Source organism: Zalophus californianus, chromosome 10, assembly GCF_009762305.2.
Source record: "Zalophus californianus isolate mZalCal1 chromosome 10, mZalCal1.pri.v2, whole genome shotgun sequence".
NCBI classification, from domain to species: domain Eukaryota; kingdom Metazoa; phylum Chordata; class Mammalia; order Carnivora; family Otariidae; genus Zalophus; species Zalophus californianus.
In genome coordinates, this window is record NC_045604.1 from 27,401,700 (window position 1) to 27,417,129 (window position 15,430).

Sequence of the window (15,430 nt, forward strand, 5' to 3'; positions counted from 1 at the left end):
ACACACTCACACACATGCACACACCCAGCTGTGCACGGGTGAATGCACACGCATACCCCGCTAGGAGCCCAAAGCCACAGTGGCCTCCTGTCACGATTACAGGTGGTGGTAGCAGAGACATCATGCCTTCACACCCCTTGCTGGCTCGCTGGCTCACTCCCAGACTGTCAGCCCCTGGGGCCTGACGCGGCCACTCTGAATGGTGTCTGTGTCTCTCCCCAGCCCTTGCTGGGCCACTGTCATCAAGGGAGCCCTCGGAGCCCAGGACGTGGGGGGTGGGGGGGGTTGTGTTTACTCTGCAGAGGACGAGCCACCTTGGCCGCTGTGTCTGCGAGTCCCCAAACACACTGAATGTTCCCCCCCAACCCAGGGAGCAGTTACGGAGCCGCCGGTCCCCCAGGGGAGCCCTTGCTTCAGCTCCCTCAGACACCAGCCCCTCGGGACGACAAGGAAGGCTCAGGAGGGGCTGCTCACACCATCCCCTCATAGAAACAGGAGCATGGGGACCAGAGGGAGCCAAGCTGAGGGCCATAGACCAGGATTCTCCCTGCAACTTGCCGGGGAACCTCAGCCCTCTGCCTCCCTGCCCCCATCCCCACCTCTGATCTCTTGGGAATGTTTTAATGAAATAACCTTTCACGCTCCCCAGTACCTGCCTCTGCCCTCTATGGTTGAATATGAAAGATCCGACTGACTTCTTCCCAAGCCGGCCACTCCATCTGCCCCACCTAGGCCTCCTTCGTCCCTGCGAGCATTCTCTCATTCCTTCCCCGGACAGACACTGACTTAGCCACCTGCTAGGCGGCAGCCGGGCATGTGTTAGGTGCTGGGATACAGTGAGCAAGACAGATGGAGAGAGCCACACCCTGCCCTCACGGGGCACACAACCCATCTGACACGGACCTGAGCCCAGTGGGACCCCGGCGGTCACGTCACATGGAGCGGTAAAGGGAAAACGAGTCAGGGTTATTGGACACAAGGAAGAGCCCCCACTCACTGAGTGCCTACTACGTGCCAGTCCTTCAACCCAGCTCATCTCTAGGCCTCCTAACAACCCTTGGAAGGAAGTATTAAGAAGCCTCTTTGGCAGAAGAGGAAACGGAAGCTCAGAAAGGTTAAGTAAACACTCCAAAGTGGCAGAACCATCGGTCTGGGGAAACTGCTCTTACCCTTCATTCCACTGATGTATCTCTGTAAAGCAGGGCAAGAGAGATGCCTCCCTGAAAAGGGGATCGTTAAAAATATCTGGCATAGAGGGGCTTTTTTGCAAATAGACCTTCCCCTCTCGTGCCCGCCAGAGGATCATTGCCTGGGGAGTTCCTGCTCCAGCTGAGTGGGTGTGCATCAGAGCTCCTGGGTCTGTTGGGATATAGGCAAAGAAAGGGCCTGAGAAGCAACTCTCGCCTTGCTGTAGTCTGGGCCCCTCCTCGGGTGGCAGAGGGGAGAATTGGAACCCGGCAGCCTCTGAGATCAGGCTGCACGCTGCACGCTGCCCGCCGCGAGGTCTGGCCTTCGGTCCCTGTGCCAACCCAGCCAGCTGCCCTGCAAAGCACGAGGCAAAAGGAGGAAACTGCTTCTTTGTGGAAGGACAGACAGGGCTTCTCCAGCAGCCCAGGGCGCCAGAGACCCCGATGCGGCCCCCCGACCCCCGCGTCCCACTTGCTCTGCCCATCAGGGCAGGGCCGGAGCCGACACTGGCTTATTGCCTGGTGACTGACCGACCTCTCTGCTGCACCCCTCGGGGCCCCACCGTGGCTCTGCGGCAGGGGGGGGGGGCTGTTGTAGGGTGGGGGAGGGACAGCCACCACGCCGGGGATGAGCACAATGCAGAGTGCCAGGCCTGGTGGGCTGCAGCAATGCAGGTGGGAAAGGAGGCTCTGAGGCACACAGAGTCCGGGGAGGGTGCCATCCAAGGGACATCCCGAGGGGATATCCCTCCAAGGGAGGATGGACAGAGACTCGGGGCCCTTAGCTATCCCAGAAGCCACTGTGTCTCATTTGGAATGGAGCCTGGCAAGAAGGAAGAACCCCCAGCCCTGCTGTCTCCTTCTGGAAGCTTTAGGGAGCCCAAAGCCATGCATCCTTATTGGTGCAGTTCCAGCCTAAGAAGCCAACGGCCTCCTAAGAAGTGAGGTGGGAAGACAGTAGATGGAGAGGCTGGAGGCACCCAGGAAGCTGGCTGGATATTTGAGCGACCCCTTCCTCACAGCTGTGTGGGGGAAGAAAGGGCCACCTGCCGGACCCCATGAAGAGATGAAAGCTGGGGAACGAGCAAGAGAGACGACCCGCTAGCATATCACCTCCACTTGAGTATCTAGTACGGTCTGAATCTCCTTCCAGTTTCTTCCTTCCCCACCTTCTCTCCAGAATCGGCACCACCATCTACCCAATGGCTTCAAACATAAACATGGTGGTCACACTTGACCCCTCCTCCCACTTTGCACACCCAGTCCATCACCAGTTGGTTCTAACTCTAACACACCCTAACTCTTTCCAGTTCCTTCCATCTCCACTGCCTCCTGGGATCCCTGCCCGCCCCCACCCCCGCCTCTAGCCATGACCTCCTACAGTCTTCTCTTGCTTGTCCAGCCCATCCCCCACACAGCGGGCAGGGTGACCTTTTTATGTTAATGTGCTGAATACACTGACTGAGTTCTTTCCATGTGAAACCACCCTTGCACGCATGCAATAAACCCTATTTGGTTGTGATGTATTATCCTTTTTATCTATCACTGGATTTGATTTGCTAATATTTCGTTGATGAATTCTGACCTTTTAAAAAGGTAATTTAGATACTGTTATTCCCTGCTTAAAGCACTCAGAGGCTTCATCGCACACTTAGAATAAAATCCAAACTCTTGACCGTGAACCACAAGGCCTACAAGGCCCTACCTAAGTCCTCGGGCGCCTGAGGGTCTCCTTGGACACTGACTCAGGGTTTGGAGACACCAGAGCCTGCCGCAGAAAAGAGCAGGGTGGCTACCTTCCTTGAATTTTCCTCGAGTTATGATTGTAGCCACCTGCTCACTTAATCTGTGTGCTGGCCCTCTCCCTCCACCAGTTACTAAGCCCCAGGGACCAGGGCCCACTCCTTGACCATAACCGTGATGAGACACCTAGTGCCTGGCCCAGAATCTGGCCCTTCTGGATGAATGCAGGAATGAACTCTCCACCTTCTCCCATGCTTGCCCCAGTGCAGCTGAACACGGCTGGTGATAAGCCCATAACCACGCGGCTGGAGTCTCCCTTCAGATTCATCACCGTGAACCGTGAACTTCTGGCGGGCCCTTCAGGCTGCCCCCAGTTATATTCCACTTCCCGAGTCTAGTCCCTTCCCCACTTCCAGAGAATTATTTCACACTTGCTACTCTCCCTACCTCCTCCTCCCGCAACCTCCCTCCCAGCCGATGACCTTGCTCCTCACTTCCCGGAGAAAGCTGAAACACTCAGAAGAGAACTTCACCTCTCAGCATCCGCACCCACACACTCTGACTTCCTGCCTGATAGGTGACCTCCGAGCGCCTCTAAGCCAGCCCCTCTGCGTGGGTCCCAACCCCGCCGGCCGAACCAAAGCCATCACCCCCGAAATTCTCTCCTTAGCTTCAATGTTAGTTTTGCAGTCTCTGCTGGATGGTTAGTCATCAGTACACAAATGTACTAATTTCCCTCCAATCTTAGAAAACAACACAAAACAAAATGCCTTGTTCCCAACTTCTCCTGACGGCTTCTGCCCCATTGCTTTGTTCCCATTGTAACAAAATTCTTCAAGAGTAATCTATGCCAACTGCCTTCAATTCCTTCCTCTCCTCTCTTGAGCTTTCTCTAGTCAAGCTTTCCGTTCCCACCATTCCACTGACGTTGCCCTTGCTACATCTGGTGGCAATTCTCAGTTCTTATCCCACGAGGGCCATGGACAGCCATCTGCAACAGCCAGTCCCTCGCTTCTCCTTGACATACTTTCCAAGCTCCCCTTCCTGGGGCGCCAGACTCACTCGGGGCCCTGGGTTTTCCTCCTACATCCGTGCCCTCTCTTCTCTCCAACCTCTCAGTGTGCGGGCCTCAGGCTTCATCTCTTCCGCATCTGTCCTTTCTTTCTGAAGATCTCATCAAGGCTCCTTGGGGATGTATACCCCATCGACATGCAGTGGCTCTCATGTTTGTATCCCCAGCCCACATCTCTCTCCTAAACTCCATCTTTGCATATCCGTCCAACCACCCGCTCAACATTGCAGAGCTATTCAACAGATAGCCCAAACGCAACGTGTCCAAATCTGAACTCCATTTCTCACAAAACCTGTACCACCCGGCAGCCTTTCCCGCCTCAGATAATGCCAACTCCATCCAGCTGGTTGCTTAGGACTGAAAGTCTGGTCAGGCTTGACTCTTCTTTCTCTCACATCCCACATCCAATCCATAAGCAAATTCCTCGGCTCTTCAAAACACATCCAGAATTTTAACAAATCATCGTGCATTCATGCAATGGAATTCTAGCAATGAGAAAAAAAAAAACCACAAGCCATCCAACAAACAAAAAAAGTCCTACTGTTTCACTCAATAACAAGGATGAATCTCAGACATAATTTTAAGCTTCAGAAGCCAGACACAAAAGAGAACATACTACTTGATTCCCTCTATAGAAGTTCAAGAATAGGCAAAATCAATCCATGGGGATGAAGGTCAGAATAGTGGTGACCTTTCAGAGGGTATGGGAGGGACACAAGGGAACCTTCCGGAGTGCTGAAAAAGTTGCAAATACTGATCGGGGTGGTGGTTACATAGATATATCCACATGCAAAAATTTATTGAGCCATATGCTTAAGACTTAAGCATTTCAATATATAAACATTTTAGGTCAATAAAAAGTAAAATTTGAAAATGCACATCTAGAATTAACCACTTCTCACCACCAGCTCGACACCTGATTCTGAATCAGGCCACCTCCCTCTTCCCTCATGTGATTACTGCAATAACTAACTAGACCCCTGCTTACCCCTACGGTGCATTCTCAATACAGCAGCAGAGTGAGCCTTTAAAACCTAAGTCAAATCATGTGGCTTCTTGGCTCTAAACCCTGCAATGGCTCCCATTGCCCTCAGAATAAAAGCCAATGTTCTTCCAACAGCCTCCCAGCCAGTGGGTCATTATCTTTCCAGTCCTATCCCCGACCATTCTCTAGCTTTATCACTCTACCCCAGCTGCACAGACCTCCTTGCCAGTCCCCAAACCCTTCAGGTACATTCCTTCCCTAGGACCTTTGCTCTAAGTATTTCCTCTGTGTGAAATATTCTAATATCTGCCCAGCATAGTCCCTCACCTCTAAGGTTTTGCTCAAATGGCATCTTCTCAAGGGAGCCTCTGTGACCACCCCATTTAAAACTGCAACCTTTTCTCCCCACCCCCACCCTGGCATCCCTGGTCCCATTTAGCCTGTTCTTTTCCTTTTCCCATTGGCACATCCTACCTTCTAACACTCTGCATATCAGGTATTGCGGTTATTACTCAGCAGCTGTCCTCCAACCCACCAGAATGCACACTCTAGGGGGATCTTTGTTTTGTTAATGAACGTATCTGTAACAATGCCTGGCACATACGAAGCATTCGGTTAAGTATTGGTTGAATGAACGAATGAATGAACGAACGAATAGATCTATCTATATCAGGGCCCTGTGTGAGGACAAGAAAGGGTAACCAGTTGCCCTCTCTCTCTAAGGACAGAGAAGTTCTGGAGGCAGGCGGCAGGAAGATAGTCCCGAAGGGCCTCTCCCACATGACATGGGCTGCAGAGAGTGCGTGTGGAGTAGGGTCCAGCTATGCCACCCAATCACCGTAAGGTGTCAGGGGCCAGTCTCCTGACACCCCCACTCCCATCACAGGCAGGTTGGGGATTTGTCCTCGGCCACCTTGGTCTGCAGGAATCCACAATTTCAGCAGTGGCTGAGAGCCTCCAGATGGAGGGAGAGACCAAACCAGCCTGCTCATCTTTGTATCCGCAGGCGCAAGGCCTGCAAAGCTCCTGGGACATGGCAGGGGCTCAAAGTCAGTTTATGAAATAGATCTGTGGAAGTCACCATCTCCCTGACCTTCTACCTCTACTCCTGCTAGGGGTAAAACTCCCAGGGCAAGGAGCAATGCAGGAGAAGCTGCCTCAGCTCCTCTTCTTTGGGCTCAGGGAAGGCCCTTGCTGCTGGTTCCACCTCCCTGCCCACCCCCAAGCTGGTATTTCCAAGGGGGCATGAATGCCAGGGCCCACCCACCCACCAGCCTCTCCCACCACGCCCCACCAGCTTCCTCTTTGTTCTACAGCAGCTGGCAGCCTCCTCTGGGCTTGAGTTAAGGAGACTGAGGCTGAAGAGGTAATTCACGTAGCCCAGGGAACCATCTGTCCTCCTTCCTCTACGCTCTGTACCCACCCTGCCAAATAGGGCCAACTAGAAAGTGCCACACTCTGAGCCATTCCCCGGGGGTTGCTCTCCTCACTGAGGGGCAAAGAAACAGGATGTCCACGCCTCAGGGACTAGAGACTAGGTAATGAGAAGGAGGCTGGGCCAGCCCGTCCTGCCCTGCCCAGTCCAGAAGGGCAAATGGACAGAGGAGTACCAGACGCACCTCTGGGGATCTGCAGTGTCCGTGAAATTGGGCAGGAGGAGTGGGGAGAGGTGGAGTAAAGAGAGAGGGGAAATATTTAACCTCATTTAAAAATCCTGACAGATGGAAGCTGTGCTGTCTACCAGAAGGCACACCCAGGGCTCTGGGCTTGGCCCTGACCGCACAAACAATGCAAATTGTGGGTACTAGTGTAGTGTTAATCGTGATAATACAAAATCAGTAACAATCCAAACAGCCAAAAATATAAGAATGAATCAATAAAACATGAAATTCATTTATTCAAGGAATGTGTCCAGCATGCCTACTCTGGGCCAGGCACAGGAGATACGTACACAGATGGGGTCCTGGCCCTCTTGTGTAGCAAACTCAGAAAAACCACCTGGACCATAAGCAACAGGGAAGATGTAGATGCAAGCTGAGTACCTAACAGAGGAGACTGGCCTGGTCCAGGTGGAGAGGGGGTCAGAGATGTCCTCCCAGAGGAGGGGCTGTTTTAGCTGAGACCTAAAAGATGAACAAAAAGACAATCCAATATTTTACCCTCATAAAATTCTTACAAACTCATTCTTATTGACATAGGGAGATACTTAGGATACAGTAAAGTAAACAATGTGGAAGATAGAGCCACACATGCTCTCCACCATGTAAAAATTATATTTATATCTATATATATTTAGAGATACAGACATGTATATATAGATACATGTGGAAAAAATTTCTGGAACACCAAAATGTTAACACTAGTTATCTGTAAGTGGTAGAATTACTGGTGACTTTGTCATCTTTGTTCTTCCTTATATTTCTCAACATTTTCACCATGAGCATGGATAGCTTTCATGCTCAGAAATAAATATCAAATGTCAGGGCATAGCCTCCAAGCTTCCACCCTATGACCCTTTGGTCGAGGGGTTCTCTAGAGGGCATCGTGGTCATTCCGCCTGCTTCCAAAGCAGCATTAACACCTGGGCAGCTTGCTCCTAAAGCCCTCAGAGGCCTCCTGGAAGCTGTTCCAATGAAAGCTTGGGGAAGCTTTCTTTCATCCTTGAAACTCATCCACATTTGTCTCAACTAAAATCTCTGTCCCCCCTGCACTCAGCAGGCTCTTTAGCATAAGCCACCTGAAGGCTAGCCCTCATTCAAACAAAGACATTTCCCTTTCCATCTCAAAGTGACATCCTCTCTTCACTGTCTCCCTCGAAGACCACCACTGATTTGCTGACTTCCCCTGCGGAGGCTGCACGCTCTGTTCTGTTCCTTGAGGAGGGGCAATTGCCAAGGGCTCCTGCTGCCCAAAACCTTCTACACCAGAGGCTGGGGTTGGACAGCCAGGATTGGGAGGAGGAAAGGGCTCCTAGCGGAATGACCTTGAACATGCTGGAGCCCTGGGCCCCTGTTGTTTCCCCTTCTGCAAGTGTGAGGAAGTCAAGCTTCAGGGCTCCTCTCCCCCCAGCCACTCTAGGCCTGTGACTCACCCACCCGTAGGGGGGCTGGAGACAGACTACCACCCCTGGAAACAGACAGCACCATAGAGAACAATTGTTCTGGGACCCTGAGGCCACAGGCGGTCGCCTGCTCGGGTACAAGCACAGGAGACACCTTGGTTAGCCAAAAAGCCCCAGGCTCACCAGGGTGGGAAGGGCTAACTTGATTCCTAACAGCGAACATGTCCTGATCTACCAGATTTCTACCAGAAATCTACCAGATTTCTCCCCTGCCCCCACATGCTGGCCTCCAACCCTTTCTGCTGGGCGCCCCCGGGTCAGCAGTCCAGTCGGGCAGGCCTCCAGCTGTGGACAGAGGCAGGCCAGCCAGGGGCTCCGCTGCCCACTGGAGCGAAGGTGAGGACTGAGGGAGGCGCGCAGCACGGCCCAGCGGAGTGCAGAGGCCGTTGGCAGAGATCAGAGAAGAAAAATCACCCCACGGACAGCCTTGAGGAAGCTCCTCCATAAGTCCCACAGCTTCGTGCGGCTGATTCAAGATACATACGTTCTCACTGGTGAAAGACATCTGTTAGACAGGCCCGGATTCAAATCCTGTCTCTGCTCCTGACAAGATGTTTGCCTGGGCAAATCACTGAAACTCCCTGGCCCTCAGACTTCAGTTTATCTACAGAAGTGTCCACGGAATGGGGATAGCAATACTGTCTACTAGTGAGAGCCTAGGAACACTAAATGGGATGAAGCCTGTACAAACAAACACGTAGCATTGTGCCTGGCTCAGAACTCCGAGGAATTAGAAGACACAACCCAACACAAACTTTCCAGGGTCTCAACACCACATTAGCAGGAGTCATGATAAGGAAGAACCATAGAGTTAGAGCTGAAAGGAAGCTCAGAGGCCTCAGATCTAGTCCCGTTATCTAACAGATGAGATGGGGGGTGGGGCTCAGAGAGGTTGAAGAATTTAGCCAAGGATGCACAGCTAGATAGTAATGGAGCAAGGCTCAAATTCAAGGTTTTCTGACTCCCAGAGGCCCACCACCCCTTCCTACCACCCCGACCTCTCTGGCCATAGACATCTCTTGCTCAGGGCTCCTTCCCACAGAGAGGGCTTTGGTGGGGGACCCCCCTGTTGGCACCTAGCCCCATAACCAGGCCCCTGGAGTAGGCCACAGAGTGCCACCGAAGAAACTCAGGGTGAGGGGTGGTAGATGAATGCTGGAGATTCCTAGAAGTAGGAACTCAGGGGAATAGGGTTTGGATTACCAGGCATGTGGAGGTGCTATGCAAATAAGATGCAAAACACATGTAAATGGCCACGGGCTATTGATGAATCAACAATTTGAGCTCTTTCTTTCTTTTTCTTTTTCTTTCTTTCTTTTTTTGTAACTGGATCATATTATGTGATGTGAAGCTTTTTTTTTCGCTCTTGGCTTTCTGCCAAATGGAATGAAATAAAATTTGTGGTTGGCTAACCAAACCATGCTTTGCTTGTTGAGGGGCCCAAGCTCACTCCTGTCACCCGGCTGCCCCACAGATGCCTCACCAGCACTTGGTCAGTAGTACTCCTCAGTGTCCACGGCATCTGCCTCCGCCTGGCTTGTCAGGGCAGCAAGCCAAGTGCAGGGGGACCTCTGGCTGAGAGATATTCTCCCAGGCCCAGCAGCCTGCTGACTCTAACTGCCCAGGGAGGGAGGGTCACGCTGTTCTTCCTTCAGGGGGGCCAGGCAATAATGGGCCAGGGCCTGGAGTGGCTCAGCCTGTCAGCCCAGCCTCCAGGATCCTGGCTTTAGAAGCTAGACCCCAACAGTCTTTCTCTCCCTGAGGAGACTCCTGTCCATGGGGCAGGACCCTCCCAAACACTGCTGGGGTGTGGCTCCAAAGGAACGGCCTGAGCTATGGGGGCAGCTGTGGTCAGATCCCTGAAGGAGAATGCAGGGGAGGTCTAGTTCCCAGAAAGAAGGTTAGAGGTTAGACATCTGGAAGGCCTGATGGAGGCTCAACCCTGTGAGTTCTGAAAATTCATCCAATTCAATTCACATTTACTGAGTGTCTGCCTTGTGCCAGACACTGAGCTAGGCATTCTGGAGAATTTGCAGAAATGGACAACATGCAGTTGCTGCTCAGGTCACTGCCCTAAACACACTGACAATCCACCAAGGAGGAAGAGACACGTATAAATATAACTCAGCAGTATTTTGAAACCTCCCTGGAAATGCACTGTGTGTGTGCGTGCGTGCATGTACATGTTTGGGGGGGGTGGTTGTGTTGCTGTAGAAGAGCATGAGTGTGTGGGGGGCGGGGCACCAGGGCTTGCTTATTCACACCCACTTTGAGCCATATGTTAATAATATTAATAAAGCCACACACATAAACATACCACTTATAGCTTGCAGGTAATACTAAGTGCATTATAATAGTACTGTTTTATACATAGGAGTTTATATTCTTCCAGTCATTTTAGGAAGAAGGTAGTATTATTTCTTTTAAATGATGCTTACTCATTTTATTTTATTTTATTTTAAAGATTTTATTTATTTATTGATGAGCAAGCACAAGCAAGAGAGAGGGAGAAACAGGCTCCCCACTGAGCAGGGAACCTGATGTGGGGCTTGATCCCAGGACCCTGGGATCATGACTTGAGCTGAAGGCAGACACTTAACTGACTGAGCCACCCAGGTGCCCGAAGAAGGTACTGTTATTAATGTTCCTTTTTATAGACGAGGTAATTGAAGCTTCAGGAGGTGAAGAGTGGCTTTCCCAAGGTCACACAGCTAGGAACTCATAGCAAGGATTCGAACCTACGCCTGTATTCTTAGCCTCTAGGCACCCCCCTACCTTGACCCTCAGAAGACAGCTCCCCAAGACCCCCGGCTCTTGGAGGCCAAAGCAAGGAGCAACCACTGCCGCGCCTTGGAAGACCGAGCCTGCAGTCCTGCCGGCTCAGCCACCCCCATCCCCACAGGGCGAGTAGGGCACGTTCTGCAGGCCTGCGACCACTGTCACATCAGGATCGGGCCTTTGGTTCACCTTGGCACCCGCTCAGCGACAGAATTTCTCGAGCAACCCTCCTACATCTACATATCTGAGTGAGTTTCCTAAGGTGGCAACACTTTGTTATAATGGTCCGGCTCAGAGGCCCAGGCCGCTCTAATGGGCTGAGACCAGCTTCCTCTGCACGGCCCAGCCACCGCTTAGGATGAATGGCAGCCGGAAGGCCCCTCCGCAGCTGCACCTGTGGGGGGCTTCAGGGCCCCCTTCTCCGCCTCCTCCCCGTCCCCTGAGCAGCAGCCTTCGCCCACCTCCCCTGGGAAGCGAGGTTGTGAGGGAAGTATGCAGGGCACGGAGACTGGCATGTCGGCGCCGGGACAGGGGGAGTCAGGAAGGAAGGTGGGCAGTGGAATCTAGGCTGTGCTCCCAACCGGCTTCGGGAGACCCTCTGGGTCTCTCCGAAGTTTCTCCTTTACCAGCTCCTTCTCCACCTCCCTTAGAGGATCATGGAGAGGATAGGAAAAAAAGTGGTGCTTGAAGAAAAGCTTTGAAAAGGTAAATGTGCACAAATGCAATGCACACGGGAGAAACGTGGGCGCCTAGGCCTGCCCGGGCAAGTTGCCAAGTGAGGCCAGAGGCCCCATGTCCCAGATATGGAAGCTACTCTGGGGATGGCAGGTGCCAGGGATGGTCGGAGCTCCCCCGTAGAAAGGGAATCTACTGGTGACCAGACTCAAAGAGGGGGCCAGCACACCTCCCAAGAGTGTCCCAGCCAGGGCCAACATGGATTGGCAGTGCGCCCAGGCATTCACTGGCACTTGGTGGCCCAGGCACTGCCTGGTGAGGAGATTATGGCCTGACAGGCCCCAGCGTAGACCAGACACCCGCCTGAGGACCGCCACTGTCAGGCCACCCACCCTGGTGCTGCCTGGACCCAGCATCAGCTCCTCTGAGGTGACTGGCAAAGCCACACACAGCTTAGCAACAGGACAGGGACTTTAAAAGCAGGCACCTGCATCTGTCCCCTCTCCTGCCTGCAACAGAGATCCCGTAAGTGGAAGTTGGGCAGAGATCATCAGACCGCTTGGGTTCAGCGGGACAGCCGTGGAGGGTGGAGTTGGCTGCCGCAGACTCCAGAGAACACGAGAACTGAAGAGTGTGTTCAGGAAGCCTGCCCAGGGCTGGCTGGAGAAGCAGCTCTCCTGCCCCTGGGAGGCCATACTCCGGACACCCTCACCCCACTCTAGCCATCTGCTCGGCCCCTTCCACATCCCCGGATGGGAGCTCAGTTTGTTCCCACCCCGCACTCACTGTGACTGTCTTGGTGGCCCCCTCCAAGGCCCCCACCCCAGGCTGGACAGGCAGCCTTGGCTTCCCTGGCCATGTCAGGGGAACAGCAGCGGCTTCGGCTCTAGGGTCCTGGGCACTGCCAGGTTCCCATTTGCCCAGCTACCCAGCCCGACCCCCACCCCCACTTCCACTGCGGCTCAGCCTGGCACTGTAGAGGTGACCGAAAGGCCAAGTGAGGGCTGGGGCACAATGGCCCAGGGACTATCTGGCTTCCGTGGGGTCTTCTGCTCTACCGTTTATCCTCTCTAGATGGCCCTGGAGCCACCCAGCATGTGGCGCAGGGTGGGGCGCAGCGGGTACCTTCAGCGGCTCTGGACTCACCGGAGGGGGATCTTGACGCGGAGGTAGCGGTCCACGGCAATTGCCAGCAGAGCCAGGATGGAGCTCTGGGTGAGGATGAGGACCGGGCAGGCGACCATGAGGCAGGTGTGGAAGTAGGTCCGTGGCCCGATGTTGATGAGGATGGCTAGCGGGATGACCAGAGCGCCCACAGCCACATCAGCCACCGCCAGGGAGACAATGAAGCAGAAGGTGGCATCCCGCAACGCCTGGTTCACCTTCACTGCCCAGATCACCAGCACGTTCCCGGGCACAGAGACCAGGGCGATGAGCACCTCGATGCCAATGTAGGCGGCCTGGAAGGCCGAGATGGAGGGCGGCATGGCAGGCACAGGCCAGGCACATCAGCAGACGGGCACCAAGGGTCAGGAGGCAGGCACCTGTGGTCACGGAAGCCTGGGGTGGGGAGGCCTGCCTGGGAGGGGCAGGGGGAGCCCAGGCAGCTCAGAAACCCGGCTGCCTTTGGAGCGGTTCCCCACTTGGCACATCTAGTGCCTGCCCAGGCTGGAGGGGAACCCTGGCCCTTTCTCTGCCTAATCTTTGTCCCCTCCCCTTACCATTCCCAGAGGTTCCGTTCAACAACTTAAAATAGCAGTGCTCACTCCTCCACTGGCTTTTTTATCAGGTGTGAGGCAGCTCCCCCGCACGCACACACCCCACAGGGGTCCGCGTGCCTGGCTCTGCCCACCCATCCCACAGAAGAGTCTGCAGGGAGCTCACCATCCTGCCCGCTGGCCACCCGGGGGTCCCGGAGGCGGTGCCCAAAGTTCTGGGCACCTGGTGGCGCGCAGAGCTGCGGGGCGGCGCCGGGCAGGGCTGGGCTCCGGGCACCGCGCACCGGCGGCTCATCGTCCCCGGCTCCCGTCGCAGCTCTCCCAGCCCGGCCTTTCAAGCAATCACATGGTGCGGCGGAGGCTCAGCCCCAGGCGCTTTTAAAGAGGTAGCACCCTGGTGTCGTACCTGGGACTGGGCAGGCAGGCGTGGGGCTGGGGGACGGAGCCCAGCCGCAGATCGGGGCGCGGGCTCCCCTTTGCCCGGCCGGCGCGCACACGTGCCCGGCGCCACCGGCCCCAGCCACTGCGGGCGCCCGCCTCTCAGCAGCGCCCGGGTCCCGCTCCAGGGACCCTCCCAGGCCAGGGACTCTCGCCTGCTCCTGCCCCAAGGGGCATTCCGGTCGCCCCTCTCAGCCCTCTCCTCCATCCCCCATTGGGGAGCCAGGGGGCGAACCGAGGCACAGACTTACCCAAGGTCACCAGAGCTGGCAGAGCTCCTAGCCGCCTGAACGGTCGTGTCCAAGCGCCCTCCCAGCTCGACGCCGTCGGCAACCGCCCGCTCCGGGGATGCCTGCACGATCTAGGGCCAGCCTGTCAGATCCAGGGGGACGGTCGCTGGCTGGGACTGGACTCGGGCGCCGGCGCCTCCGTCGCCCCCGGCGCGGGAGCTGAGTGAAAAGCCGGCTCGGCACACCGGGAGGGGCGGGGGCGGCGGCGGCACCCGCGGGCCCCTCCCTCCTCGCCCTCCGTCTCCTCCCCCACCCCCTCCTCTAAACAAAGGAAATGATTCTGGGTGAGAAAAGCTGGGAAAATGTGAGCTTTTCCAGGGTCTGGTGTGTGAATCCAGCCTCGGGAGTGGACAGACGGGCAGCCTCCCTGTGTTCACTGGCCCCCTTCTCAATGCGTGATGCTCGGCCTCGGGCGACCCCTGCATCCGGCGTGGCCCGGCCTCTCACCTGCAGGGCTCCAGGGTGTCCCCCCCACCCCCCAACAGTCAGCTAGAAGCCCGGGGCACACGTTCCCACCCCTCACTGCTGAAACCCTGCTCTCCCATGAAACCAGCCCCTGCATATTCTCAGGAAGCCTTCCAGAGCACGTTACTTCGCAGGCTCTATCCTGAGTCATTATATTCCTATCTCCTCTGTCTTTCAGAACTGCCTATTCGTCTATTAGCAATGTCCATTTTACAAATGAGGGCACTGGGACTCAGAGATGTGACCTACCTTCCTAAGATGATCTCAGCCACTGTCACCCCCCCTCCCCCTTGTGCCCCTTTTCTTTCCTCCTCCTCCCTCTTCGTTGCACAACACCCAAGCCAAAAGGTATCCAGTCCAATCCCCTCATGTTACAGATAAAGAAGCGGACTCCGGGAAGGAGGGGACTTCCATAAGATCACACAACAAATCCTAAGGGGACCAGAGTCAGAAACCAGGCGCCTGACTCCTGACACAGTGCTCTCCACACTGTGCCCCACCCCGATCCCTCCCTGGGCTGTCTCCTGCTGCACTTACAGTTTAGGCGGCCCACTGGTACCCACCGAGGACCACCGGGGGGGGGCAGACCCTCACCCAGAAGACTGTGGCCTTGCAGAGACCCTGACCTGAGATATCCTTGTTCGTGGATATTGGAGATGGGCCTGGGAGGGCAAAGAGAGTCAGTGCCGCCCTACCGGGCCGCCACCAGTCCCTGCGGGCATTGCCCCCTTGTTGGATCCCCAGATATCAAGAAAAAGGTTCTGCCCAGAGGAGAGTGAGCACACGGCTTCTGTTGAGGGGGTCTGCGCTGAAGCACTGTGCGGATGGACTGGGGCGGGAAGCTGAGCAGCTAGGAGGAGGGGTCAGGGCAGGTTGAAGCTTCCAGGGGGAGGAAGAAGAAACCCAGCCTGGGGAAAGATCACTTCCATTTCTGCCTTCAGGGGGAGCAAGGAATCTG

The 15,430-nt window shown here is 55.1% G+C and overlaps 1 protein-coding gene across 4 annotated transcripts in view; it reads right to left on the bottom strand.

Moving 5' to 3' along the window:
* Positions 1–14,678, bottom strand: part of ADORA1 (adenosine A1 receptor) — a 34,716-nt gene extending 20,038 nt beyond the window's left edge. Inside the window, exons 1-2 of one of the 4 annotated variants that reach the window (XM_027611240.2) lie at positions 13,969–14,678; positions 12,708–13,105 (exon numbers count right to left, since the gene is read on the bottom strand). In XM_027611240.2, coding sequence (XP_027467041.1) covers positions 12,708–13,048 — 341 coding nt within the window. In that variant the 5' untranslated portion in view covers positions 13,049–13,105; positions 13,969–14,678. Of the gene's footprint in view, positions 1–12,707; positions 13,141–13,445; positions 13,876–13,968 lie in introns of those variants that run through there. The other 3 variants (XM_027611241.2, XM_027611243.2, XM_027611242.2) reach the window with 3 other exon arrangements.
* Between the last annotated feature and the right edge of the window lie 752 nt (positions 14,679–15,430).